General features: G+C 38.0%; 1 protein-coding gene across 10 annotated transcripts in view; it reads right to left on the bottom strand.

Moving 5' to 3' along the window:
- Positions 1 to 12,416, bottom strand: part of ANO10 (anoctamin 10) — a 221,949-nt gene that overhangs the window by 153,643 nt on the left and 55,890 nt on the right. For all 10 annotated transcript variants that reach the window (XM_032459083.1, XM_032459084.1, XM_032459085.1 and 7 more), the window contains 2 exons: positions 11,683 to 11,817; positions 1,572 to 1,691 (listed from right to left, as the gene is read on the bottom strand). In XM_032459083.1, coding sequence (XP_032314974.1) covers positions 1,572 to 1,691; positions 11,683 to 11,817 — 255 coding nt within the window. The remainder of the gene's footprint in view (positions 1 to 1,571; positions 1,692 to 11,682; positions 11,818 to 12,416) is intronic.

The raw sequence follows: 12,416 nt of genomic DNA, 5'->3' as shown, positions 1-12,416 counted from the left end.
CTTTCACATATGCCCTGGGCAGAAGACGGGCCAAGCAACATCACTGCTAACAGTCTGTGAACTCAACACAAGCTCACTAACCCAAAAGATGATGTGGACACCGCATACTCCTCCTGCCGCTGCTGCAGGAGGGCAGGGCCTAGACTGGAAAAGCATCCCGCACTGGGATCAGGGTGGGATGCCGGGGTGAGGGAGGTGCAGTAGTTAGTTATTATTTCTTGGTTAATTACAAACAGTTAAAATATTATGGGTTTTCTTTCTTTTTTTTTTTTTTAAGCTAATGTGTCATATCATTCTATGGCGATGGTTTAAAGAAAGATACTATTTTCCCCCATCCTTGATTCTTCTACTAACGCAAGAATATGTTAGAACAGTGGGTATGATGAGGTCACCTCAAATCCGAATTAGGCTAAAGGACAGCCAAGCAATTATTAAACAAACAAAAAAAAGGCGTTCATGGTCCTGGGCTCTGAATCAGATCACCTCCTTCTTTTAATCTCAAGGGGAAGTTCAAGATTTTCCTGTTGCCCAGCTACTATTACTAGTCCCAGCCCTCCCAGAGGCCTCAAAACCACTACCACAGTCATGCTCAGCCTTCACCATCCACTCATTTTCTCCCCTCACTTTCTAAGAAATAGCTACTGGAGACTGTCACTGACAAGCCCTAGAGGCAATATTAAAATTTGCTGCCACCTAAATGCTAAACAGACTGAAAAAAAAAAGTCACGAATGTAACATAAACTGACTATTGTATCACCTGGAATAATCAAAAACAAAATCTTTCCTTTCAAAGGATACAAGAAAAAAAATCAAAATGAAATTTTGAAATAGATCTTAAGTACAATTTTTGTTCACTGTTTAACAATATTCTAATAGTTGTTTTCAGAAATGGAAATCAGAAAGAAAATTATTGTAGAAGAATTCCTTTAAACAAAGCCAAAAAGGAAATGTCCTTTAAAGAAAAACTGATAGTAATGCTTATGAGGAAAACTACCAGCTTAAATATAAGCCTTACACTTAGAAAACCTAACTAAACCAAAAATTTGAACATCCATATGGACATAGGTTTACAGAATGTAATGTTCAACACACACCAAATAAATTAATGGTTATTCTTCTAAGTGTTTTCAGGGAAAATGAACAGATCCAGGAATACACACCAAGATAACTGATCAACCACCTCAAAAGGTGTTTAGGCTGGCTAGTCTGCGCCCAAGACTATCTTGGCCCACTCCAGATGAACAGCTCTAAAGAAACAGAAATTTTCAAATACAGACTATTCACAGTCTAAATATCTATTCTACAATAAATCTGATATGTATTCATGAAGCCACTCTGGGTTGTCTGTAATTCAGTCCATCTAAAATGGCATTAGAAATAAAATAAATAAGTAAATAGGTCATGGAACCCATCTTATTCCCCTGACCAAGTTTTAACCCACCGGCGGCTAGTGAGCCCCGCCCCGCAGAGTGTTGAAATGTCCACTGGACAGGGATAACAGCACTGCTGCGCCATCACCTCTCATGAGTAGGTCCTTCCTCTTCCCTAAGAGAGCAGGCACTGACACGTACCTGTGGGCTGACACTTTATGGTAAACCGAGTGTACCAGGAGTCCTCAAGCTTCTTCAGGGCTTCGTTGTCATGCAGGGGAAACACCTGAATCACGATGCCAGATGTGAGCAGTCTCCTCACTGTGGAGGGAAAATGTGCCGAAATACATAAAACAGATTTGAGGTTGCTCATGATACGCTTCATCCAGTGCTATCCAGGGTCTCCAGGAAGAGAGGAGTGCTACACAAAGGTTGAATATAATTATCTTTACTATTTCCTTTGACTGTGAAGCAATACAAGTCAATGTAAAACGTTAAACCTCACAGATTCTCTCCCTCCCATAACCACTGTAAACAGCAACTCTGTGTATAACTGACTTCAAAATACACCTCCATAAATATGGATTTTAAAAACAAAAATAGGATCATTCTATACACACTGTTCTCTGATCTTTTCTCATGTAGCAGTATACAATGAATATTTTTCAATGCCAATATAAATAGAATATGAATACCCTTTTAACCATGTCATAATATTCCCTTGTATGAAGTGCTACAATTTAACTAACCCTCTATTAAAAAATACTTGTTTCCCTTTATTTCTATTATAAACAATGTTAAAATTCTTGCACATATACCTTTCCCCGCCTGTCTACTATTTCCCTGTTACATGTACTTAGAAGTTGAAGTGCCACGTTCAAGATCATGTGTATTTTAAATCAGGACACATACCACAAAACAGCCCCGAGAAAAATTTTACCAATCTGTCCTCCCACCACTGTGAAGGGACGAGAATGTTCAGTTCCTTTCATACTTGTTGATATCGAGTATTTTCAAGATCATTTTTATCTTTTCTAATCTGATAACAAAGGCCTACATTCACAAACAGCAAATATCAAAATCCGAAAAGACTTCCTGCTTTCAGCACTCGTTTGACCAGTATGATTTTGACACTTGTGCACATATCTGAGAGAGACAAACAAATTTAACCAAGGACAATCAACCTCTGTGGCATGGAAGAGAAACCTGATTTAAGTTTTCAGTGTAGAAATACTACATGTAACAAAGAGAGACAGTATTTTCAGGAAGATACCCTATCATAAAATTTTCAGGGTAACTTAAAAGCAAACCTAACTTCTGAGGAATGAAAAAAATGGTAATAAAGAGGAGATGTCTGATACTAACAATAGGAAAAAGTCTGCATCCTCCCCCCCAAAGAAAAGATTCTTAATAGATTGTTCTTCTTATAACTAACTATATCTCATACAAAAGTTACACAGAGGAAAAAAATCTTAAAAAGCTGGAGTCATGATAAAATCCTCCTTCTCAATGACTAAAAAAGGTATATACTCAACATATCAACAACTAGGGTTAAAAAAAAGTATATGGTTTAAGGTATATCAGCCTTTGGTGCTGTCAAACCCATTTTTTTAGTATTTTCAATCTAAAGCATTTCGGTGGATTTTTTTTTTCAGCAAACACAAGTGAAAGTCAATCTCCCACCACGGTTCTGAATCTTAGATCCTATTTAGGCACATGCACAGCTATACCGTGTTCTTCCATTACAATCCTTTTCAATTACTGTATCAAGTTTTTTAACTTTGAACTGACTTGTGACACCTAAATTATTATTTTACTATTTCTAAGTTCTTTTTAAAGAAATGGCTCCATTCTGCTAGAGAAGACTTTCCAGACAAGCATAAAAAGCAGCTTGGATACTTCTAAAAATAGGACCGCAAACTGCAGGACTCAGAAAGAATACAGAGCCGCAGGTCCTAAATTACTGGGCTTTTCGCCATCAATGCCAAAGGCACAGTTCTGGTTTCAGCTTCTAAAAATAGAGGGTTTTTTAAAAAAAATCCTTCAGCTTTCTCATGTCGGCTAAGAATGCAATTAACATGAACCTTACCTTCAAAGGAAAATATGATGCCGAGTGGGCATTTTTAAAAGAAGAAACAATTTAAACCAAGATTCCTTCAAGAATGCCAAATGATCTGTGGTCAAGTCCTAGGGTTATTACCATTAAAGCCATTTAACAAGTAGCCAAACTAACCAAAATCTAATTTGAAGGAGACTGTAAGTAACCTGGCTTACAGGAGGATCCTCTAAATTAAATAATGCAACAACAATACTAACACAGCCTTTGGCTACTGGGATGTGTTTACTTCGAAGGCACAAACAAAAATCTCTCTCCTAGCTCCTTACAGTGTCTCTGTGTGACAGGGAGGAGCGGGTCACGCTGCCTCCAATCCAGCGGTGGGTGGGTATGCGCGCAGCACCCACAGGGAGGGGAGGCTGGCACAGCGGAGATGGGGTCCCCTCCACCCCTGGGGCTGCCACTGCGCCCAGCACCCCTCCCAGGGCCCACCCGACCCCGGCACACAGGTGTGAACAGACCACTCTGGTCTTAGGAAGGAAAAAAACCACGTCTCAGGGATACCTCTGTTTTCAGTATGCTTTTATATTCCCATATATATCCCATACAGCTCTACTTAATATAAAAACTGCAAATACGTATGTGGCAAAACACACATATATAGATCTAGATATAGACATATAGATATATGGTGCTGTACCCAGTAGTACACACACACCCACCCGTCCATGGTTTAACTGTCTTACATACATGCCGGCTATGTGATATTTACTTGACATCCACTCTATTATTCTCATAAGGTCGATAAATAATTTTAGAAGGCAGACTATCTCTGACCACTCCAATCTCTCCATCTGCATATAGAAGACATTCAGAAGTAGCTACCATACTGTCTTAAAAGAGTAACGATGTAATATTAAAGACCTACCACGAGACTGTCATAGCCCATCAATCAAAACATGATAAGCACCTGACAGGCACTTTGAGACAGAGCTTTAACAGAAACTAAATAACATCCCTCAGGATAAAATTAATACCTGAGAAATTCTCGGCTCCCTCAACTCCTCTTTCTAAAGAAAATCTTTCCTTGGATATTTGCATGACTATTAACCATAAGAATCAACAGGTGAGGGCAGTCAGGCGTGAAGAGATCTTCGCTCACACAGAAAACTGGAAAGGGGATGCCCCTCAAGGTGAACGCTGACGACTAAGACACACACACCACTGATTTCTAGTCCTCCCCTGTGTGCTGTTTGATGGGGAGGGAGGCCCTAAAGTACAGAGCTCACAGCACCAAGACTGTCTCAAGATCATGTTTACAGTGACACAAAGTGCTCTCTATGTAATGAAAGCTTTCTATCAAACACAACATTATGACAAATAAAATTATAATCATTGAGTGTAAAACCAAATTAAACCTAAGACAAAGGAGAGTATCTCCCATGAAAGCCCCAGCCAGCTATCCTGGTGGGGGTGGGGACCACCCCGAGCAGGCTGTGACTTGTCACCAACAGCCCTGGGGAAGAGGCTGCCCCAGGGAGGGGCTCCCAAAGAACGGAAAGGCAAAGATAAGCCTCTCCACTTATTTCTGTGGATTAACTTCATGAAAATCTAGGATTTTAAGTTACTCTTAAGTTTTATTAGTTCTCAAATCTGCACTCTGCAAACAGTTCACACTTTATAGTTATGCATACACTACTTCTTCAACCAAATAGTATGATCACATTTTCAAAGACATAAAGAGAATAATGCAGAATTTCAAAATCCAGCCTTATGACTTAGACATGATTCTTATCTCAGATGACATAAAAAATTTCAAATGACCATGATTGAGATGATTTTACTATTTTTATATTTATTACAAAAAAAGAAAGAGAGAAGAAGGGAGGGAGGGGAAAAGAATCCTTGTTTACAAAAGCCTCATCCTGCCCGCGAGCACGTTATTTCTATCATGGCTTCAGGACACCTATATACCCAACAGAGCTCCATTTACGTATTTCCGTCAAGGTTTTCAGTCAGCTGAAAATTTCTCTCTTTGTAGCCTCTGGGAGCATTTGGAAAACTGTGGCTCCCAAGTCCCACCAGGTGAACACACGCCCTCACTCTCTATCCCAGCCACGCCAAAGAGGACGTACCCGTGCAGACAATAACGGGTGTAAGTGGTGATTTCCACATGTGGTCTGATTAACGTGATGAACAGGAGGACATGGGATGCCCACAGTAACAACCAGGACAGCCCTCAGTCTGCTTTATCTTTTATTAGATGCAGGACCAAGTTACGTCTGAAAACCCGCCCTCTCACTAAGAGATTAAGAAAGATTTCGAATTTTGGAATGGCACCAAACAATGGCCTAAATACAGAATGTGGAACTCCTGGTAGCAAATGGTGGCAGAAAAACATCCCTGCTCTGTGCTTGTTCATGACACCAAATTAAAAACATCAAAGGAAACAAGAAACCAGAAAGGAAATCCTACCTTTGATGAAAGAAAAAAAAAAAACCACTAAACAACCAAACAAAAATCTATAAATAAATCACAAGGTATGAAAAGTGGCCTCAAAAATCAGCCCAGGAAGAGTACCCACACCCCTGCACACTGGGGCCAAGCAGACAGAAGGCAGGGTTCTCCTGAACACTGAGCGGTGGGAAACCACAGTCCCTGTCCCACAACGCAGGCAGAGAGGAGGTGTGGCAGATGCCCCATGTGTGTCTGCTCCCTGCCTGGCACCACAGCCAAAGAGAGAGGAGACTGGAGGAGGGAAGGTATAGGTATGCCGTCTTGGGAAAAGAGCTGCCTGCTGGAACCCAGGGATGAAGGTCAGCAGCTCAGGAGCCAGGGGTGTTGGCTGGCCAAAGTCAGATCTAAAGGCCAAACCCAGCAAAAACTCCTGTGAAGAATAGGGCTCTCCAGAGGCTCTCTGCAGGGCCTAAGAAGACTCAAGGGGAGCACGCACCAGGCAAAAGCCAAGCCCCTGACCACCCCAGGTCCTTACTGGAGGCCCCCCAGTTCCTTCTAAAAATTGTCAGTCTGGAAAAAATAGGGGTTCACTAAAAATTAAGAAATAGCCATGAGGAGGGTATAGCTCAGTGGTAGAGCACATGCTTAGCATGCATGAGGTCCTGAGTTCAAGCCCCAGTACCTCCATTAAAAGAAATAAACGAATAAATGAATAAATAAGCCTAATTACTCGCCCTCCCAAAAAAAGACAGAGCCTCAAAGAAATTAGCATAGGACTATGTAAAAAAATACTACAAGGGAAAAAGGAAAACTATTAAAAAAGAAAAAAGCAGAGAACAAACAGCAAAAAATTTCAGCATAGAGCAATGAAAAACTATGGAATTCTTCACGGAGTTAAATAAATTCAAGCAAGTCACGTCTCTGAAATTAAAACTCAAAGAAGAGCTATGAAAGCTGAAGGTGGGAGCGTGGACAAGCAATGCAAGAGAAAAAGAAAACTATTATGAATACAAAGTCTTAACAGATGCTATTGAAAAAGGGAAGACTGAAAACATAGCCAGGAAAATGGTGGTCAAACCTAAGAAAATTATATCAACACTTAAAAATACTTCAGAGAATACATAAGAGCCCACATATATATCACTGGCACACCTCAAGGGAAGAACAGAGAAAATCTAACCAAATAACTCTTCACAGGCCACTGAAGAAAATGCTTCTGAAATCATGGTAATCGTTAATCTACATATTGAAAAAACTCATGTCCAACTAAAAAGTGTTGCAAAATAATTAATATTAAGCCATATGCAGACAAGTGGAAATGCAGACAAATAGAAATGATGAGCACCTACGTTCAGATTTCCGGACACCTCCTAAAAGCCACCCAGGTCAATAAGGAGAGCAAGCAAAGCATGCATAACACATGTACACACATCTGCAGCATAACTCGGAGACAGGGGAGACCACAAAACACCATTTACACATACGGCAGGCAGTAAAGAACCAACACATTCTTGGTTGCCGAGTGCACACGGGACATTTTCCAGGACAGCCCATGTGTTAGGCCACAAATTAAGCCTCAACAGATTTAAAAGGACATACATCATTTAAAAAAAAGTATCCTCTGACCACAACAGGATGAAATGAGAAATCAATTAACAGAAGAAAAACTGGGCAATCCACAAATATATGAAAATTAAACAACACATTCTTAAACAACCAATGGGTCAAGGAAGAAACGACAGGGGAAATGAGAAAATACTTAGACGTGAATGAAAACAAAACACAACATAACAAAACTTATGGGACACAGAGAAAGCAATGCTAAGGGGGTAATTTAGAGCTATAAATGCTTGTATTTAAAAGCAAGAAAGACCTCAATGAACAACCTAACTTTACTATTAAGGAACAAGAGAAAGTAAAACAATCTAAGCCCAAAGTTAGCAGAAGTAAGAAAATAAAAAAGATTAGAGGAGAGATGTAGAAAATAGAGACCAGAAAGACAATACAGAAAATTAAAGAAACCAAAGTTGGTTCTTTGAAAAGATCAACAAAACTGACAAACCTTTAGCTAGACGAACTGAGAAAAAAAGAAGACATAAATTACAAAGATCAGAAATGAAAATGAGGACATTACTACTGATTCTAAGGGAAATAAAAAGGACCATAAGAGAGTACTATGAACAATTATTTACCATAACACTGGATAACCCAGATGAAATGGACAAATTCTTAGAAACATAGCACCTACCAAGACTAAATTAGGAAGGAACAGAAGATGTGAATAGACCTATAATTATTAAGGAGACTGAATCAGTAACCAAAAATTTCCTGACAAAGAAAAACCCTGTATGTGATGCTGTCACTGGTGAATTTTACTAAATATTTAAAGGAGAACTAATGCCAATTCTTCCCAAACTTCCCCAAAATTTAAGAGGAAGGAACACTAGTAACTCACTCTGTGAGGCCAGCATTACCCTCATACAAAGCCTGGTAAAAGCACTAAGAAGAGAGAACTGCAGACCAATATCCTTCATGAGCACTGATGCAAAAATACTCAGCAAAACACAGTAAACTCAATTCAGCAACATAGTAAAAGGATCATACACCATGACAAGGGGGATTTATTCCTAGAATACAAGGATGGTTCAACATACTAAAATGGAACTATGTAATACACCACATTAACATAATGAAGGGGGAAAAACCCACAGGATCATCTCAATTGATTCAGGAAAAGCAACTAACAAAATTCAACACTCTTGATGAAAAAACTCAATAAACTAGGAATAGAGGGAAACTACCTCAACATATAAATTCTATCTATGAAAAGCCCACAGCAAACATCATATTAAATGGTGAAAAAATGAAAGCTTTCCTCTCAGATCAGAAATAAGACAAAGAAGCCCACTTTCACCACTTCTATTCAACATGCTATTGGAAGTTCTAGCCTGAACAATTAGACAAGAAAAAGAAATAAAAGGCATCCAAATTGGAAGGGAAGAAATAAAATTATCCCTGTTCACAGATGATATTATATGTAGAAAACTCTAAAATTTCCAAAAAAAAAAAAAAAAAATACTGTCAGAGCTAATAAATGAATTCAGCAAAGTAGCAGGATACAAAGTCAAGAGACAAGAAAAAAAATGGAAAAAAAATCAGTTGCGTTTCTATACACTAACAGTGAACTACTTGAAAAGCTAGTTATGAAAACAATTCCATTTATAATAGCATCATAAAGAATAAAATACTTAGCAATTAACTAAAGAGGGAAAAGATCTGTACAATGAAAACTACCAAACAATGCTAACAGAAATTAAAGAAAATATAAATAAATGGAAATACATACCATATTCATGGGACTTGATATTGTTAAGATGTCAATACTATCCAAAGCAATCTGCAGATTCAGTGCAATCCCTATTAAAATCCCAATGACGTCTTTTGCAGAAATTGAAAAACCATCCCAAAATTTGTATGGAATTTCATGCAACCTCAAATAGCCAAAACAATCTCAGAAAAGGAAAACAAAACTCCCTGATTTCAAAATTTACCCCAAAGCCACAGTAATCAAAACAGTGTGATACTGGCATAAAGACAGACTATTTAGGCCAAGGGAACAGAACAGAGAGCCCAGAAACAAACCCTGGCATACATGGCCAAATGATTTTAACAAGAGTACCAGGGCCACTCAATGGGGGAAGAACAGTCTTTTCAACAAATGGTGCTGGGAAAACTGGATATTCACATGCGAAAGAATGAAGTTACCTAACACCATCTACAAAAATTAACTTAAAATGGATTAAAGACTAAAACATAAGATCCAAAACTGTAAAATTTCTAAGAGAAAACAGAGAGGAAAAGCTTCAGGACATTGTATTTGGCAATAATTTCTTGGATATGACACCAAAGCTAGAGGAAAAAGAAAATATAGGTAAGCTGGACTTAATGAAAACTTATTTTGTGCATCAAAAGATAATACGAGCAAAGTAAAAAGGCAATCCACAGAATGGGAGAAAATATTTGCAAATCACCTATTTCATAAGGGATTACTATCCAGAATATATAGAGAATACCTAAAACTCAACAAAAACAAAAACTTGATTCAAAAATAGGCAAAGGACTTGAATAGACATCTCTCCAAAGAAGACACAGCTCAATATCACTGTTAATTACGTAAATGCAAGTCAAAACTACAGTGAGATACCACCTGACACTCATTACTATGGCTGCTATCAAAATATCAGAAAATAACAAGTGCTGGCAAGGAAGTGGAGAAACTGGAATGCTTGTACACTGTCGGTGGGAATGGGAAATGGCACAGCTGCTGTGGAAAACAGGATGGAGGTACCTCAAACAATTAAAAATAGAATTACCAAGTAATCCAGCAATCCCATTTCTGGGAATATACCCAAAAGAACTGAAAAAAGGATCTCAAAGAGATATTTCCCAAGCTCATCACAGCGTTAATCACACCAGCCAAAAAGTAGAGTCAACCCAAGTGGCCATTGATAGATGAATGAACAAACAAAATGTGGTGTTATACATACAATGGAATATTACTCAACCTTAAAAAGGAAGGAAACTTGACATATGCTACAACACAGATGAACCTTGAGGACACTATGCTAAGTGAAATAAGCCAGTCACAAAGAGAGAAATTTTGTATGATTATTAACCTTATTTGAGATACGCAGAGTAGTCAAAATCATAAAGACAGAAGTACAGTGCTAGTTGCTAGGAGCTGGGCTGAGGTGGGAAGGGAGAGTGATTGTTTAATAGGTACAGAGTTTCAGTTTTACAAGATGGAAAGCACTATAGAGATGAATGGTAATGATCACTGTACAACATTACAGATGTATTGAATACCACTGAACTGTACATGTAAAAACCGTTAAGATGGTAAATTTTATATATATTTCATCACAATTTTAAAAAAGAGAGAGAGAGAGACTTAAGATATAACAACCAAACACAATGGGTGATTTATGATTGGATCTTGGTTTGACCAAACCAGATCTAAAATATATTTGATAACAAGTAGGGAAATCTGAATACGGACTGGCTCTTGGGCATCTGTCCTCCTGGGTGAAGACTGGAAGGCAATATTACCCTGACTATTACAAGGAAAACCAGAGGACACAGAAACATATATGTTTAAAGTATATTTTAGGCAGCAAAAATGCTCTGAGGCCTTACCATTACCTGGGTTTGAGGCAAATATGGAATTCACATTGTAGTAAACACTTCCAGTCTGAAAACTAGTATTCTCATTCAAATGGAATTAGGCAAAATCAGAACATTACAAACTGTTCATTTGCATTCAGGTATTATGTCACACTATGAATTATCTTAAGCCCGTCTATGTTTGCACGTGTTCATACCCAGCAAGATGAGAGGAGATGGGAAAAAGGCTCCAGGAAAAGACCACATCTCTCATTTTTATTCCTCCACACATTTTCATTTTACTACAATGTTTGGGCATACAGTAAACTTTGCTAATTTTAACTGAGCAACATGCATATGTGCTCACAATGAATTTTAAGCGAACAGAATGCTATGAGAACTTGAAAAATAAGAAAAAGAGAACCATAAAGAACAAATATATTGATTTAAAGGTAAGATACAATGAAGGTCTAAAGGCAAAAGATGTGATCATGAAAAAATAAGTTATTGAAAAGTTGCATACATTTTTCAGTAAGAGAGGGGAAAAGCTTCTGTAATTTGTTATTTATGTCTACTAAGGAAAAAGTAATTTCAGTAGAAAGCATATTCATGAAGCTGGTTGATACGATGACTTACACAATGATTTCCCTGGGTATAACTTTGCCTGAGGGTAACCAGGAATCATTTTTTCATCTCTGGCTCTAAGATTTTCAAGTTCATGTTTGATAATGAATTGACATTCTGCCATTGTGAGGAAATCATCATTATCATCTAAAATAAAACAAAAGAATTACAGTTACTTTCTCAGTATTAGCCAAAATAAAACTAATAATATTCAAATAACCTGTAATTATGAAACAATGACATTAGACAATAAATAACATAAGGAGTAAGCAAAGTATAAAACTGGTAAATCAAATGGAACATAAAGCTCCTTAGATATTTTATAAATAGAAAATAACATGTTATAAACATCCAAATGGCAGGTACTTGATCTCATTTAATGCCAGTGAGCAAAAGGCAATATGTTCTCTAATTCTAACAATATTTTTAATTACAGATGGAATTGAAATTTGCCTATATGGCAAATTCTCCCCTTTCAAACTCTTAAGTCCAAGCCAGTCCCATCAGGAGCTGAACATGCCTCCCGTAAATGAAGAAGAAAGTCTGATAAGAAAATAGTGGGTTTTGATAGGCGAATCCTCCTAAATGAGGTAACTTTCACCTTCATCATATATTTACTATGTAATGTATGTAAAAATCCAAAGTGAGTGAGTCTGAAGAAGCCTAATCACATCTTCTAATTCTGGAAGCCCTGGAAGGGACCAGTTTGATTCTGAAGGCAAACTCCCACTCTGATACCACTGCCA

The sequence above is a fragment of the Camelus ferus genome, chromosome 17, assembly GCF_009834535.1.
Source record: "Camelus ferus isolate YT-003-E chromosome 17, BCGSAC_Cfer_1.0, whole genome shotgun sequence".
NCBI lineage: Eukaryota > Metazoa > Chordata > Mammalia > Artiodactyla > Camelidae > Camelus > Camelus ferus.
This window is presented reverse-complemented; position numbering and strand designations above follow the sequence as displayed.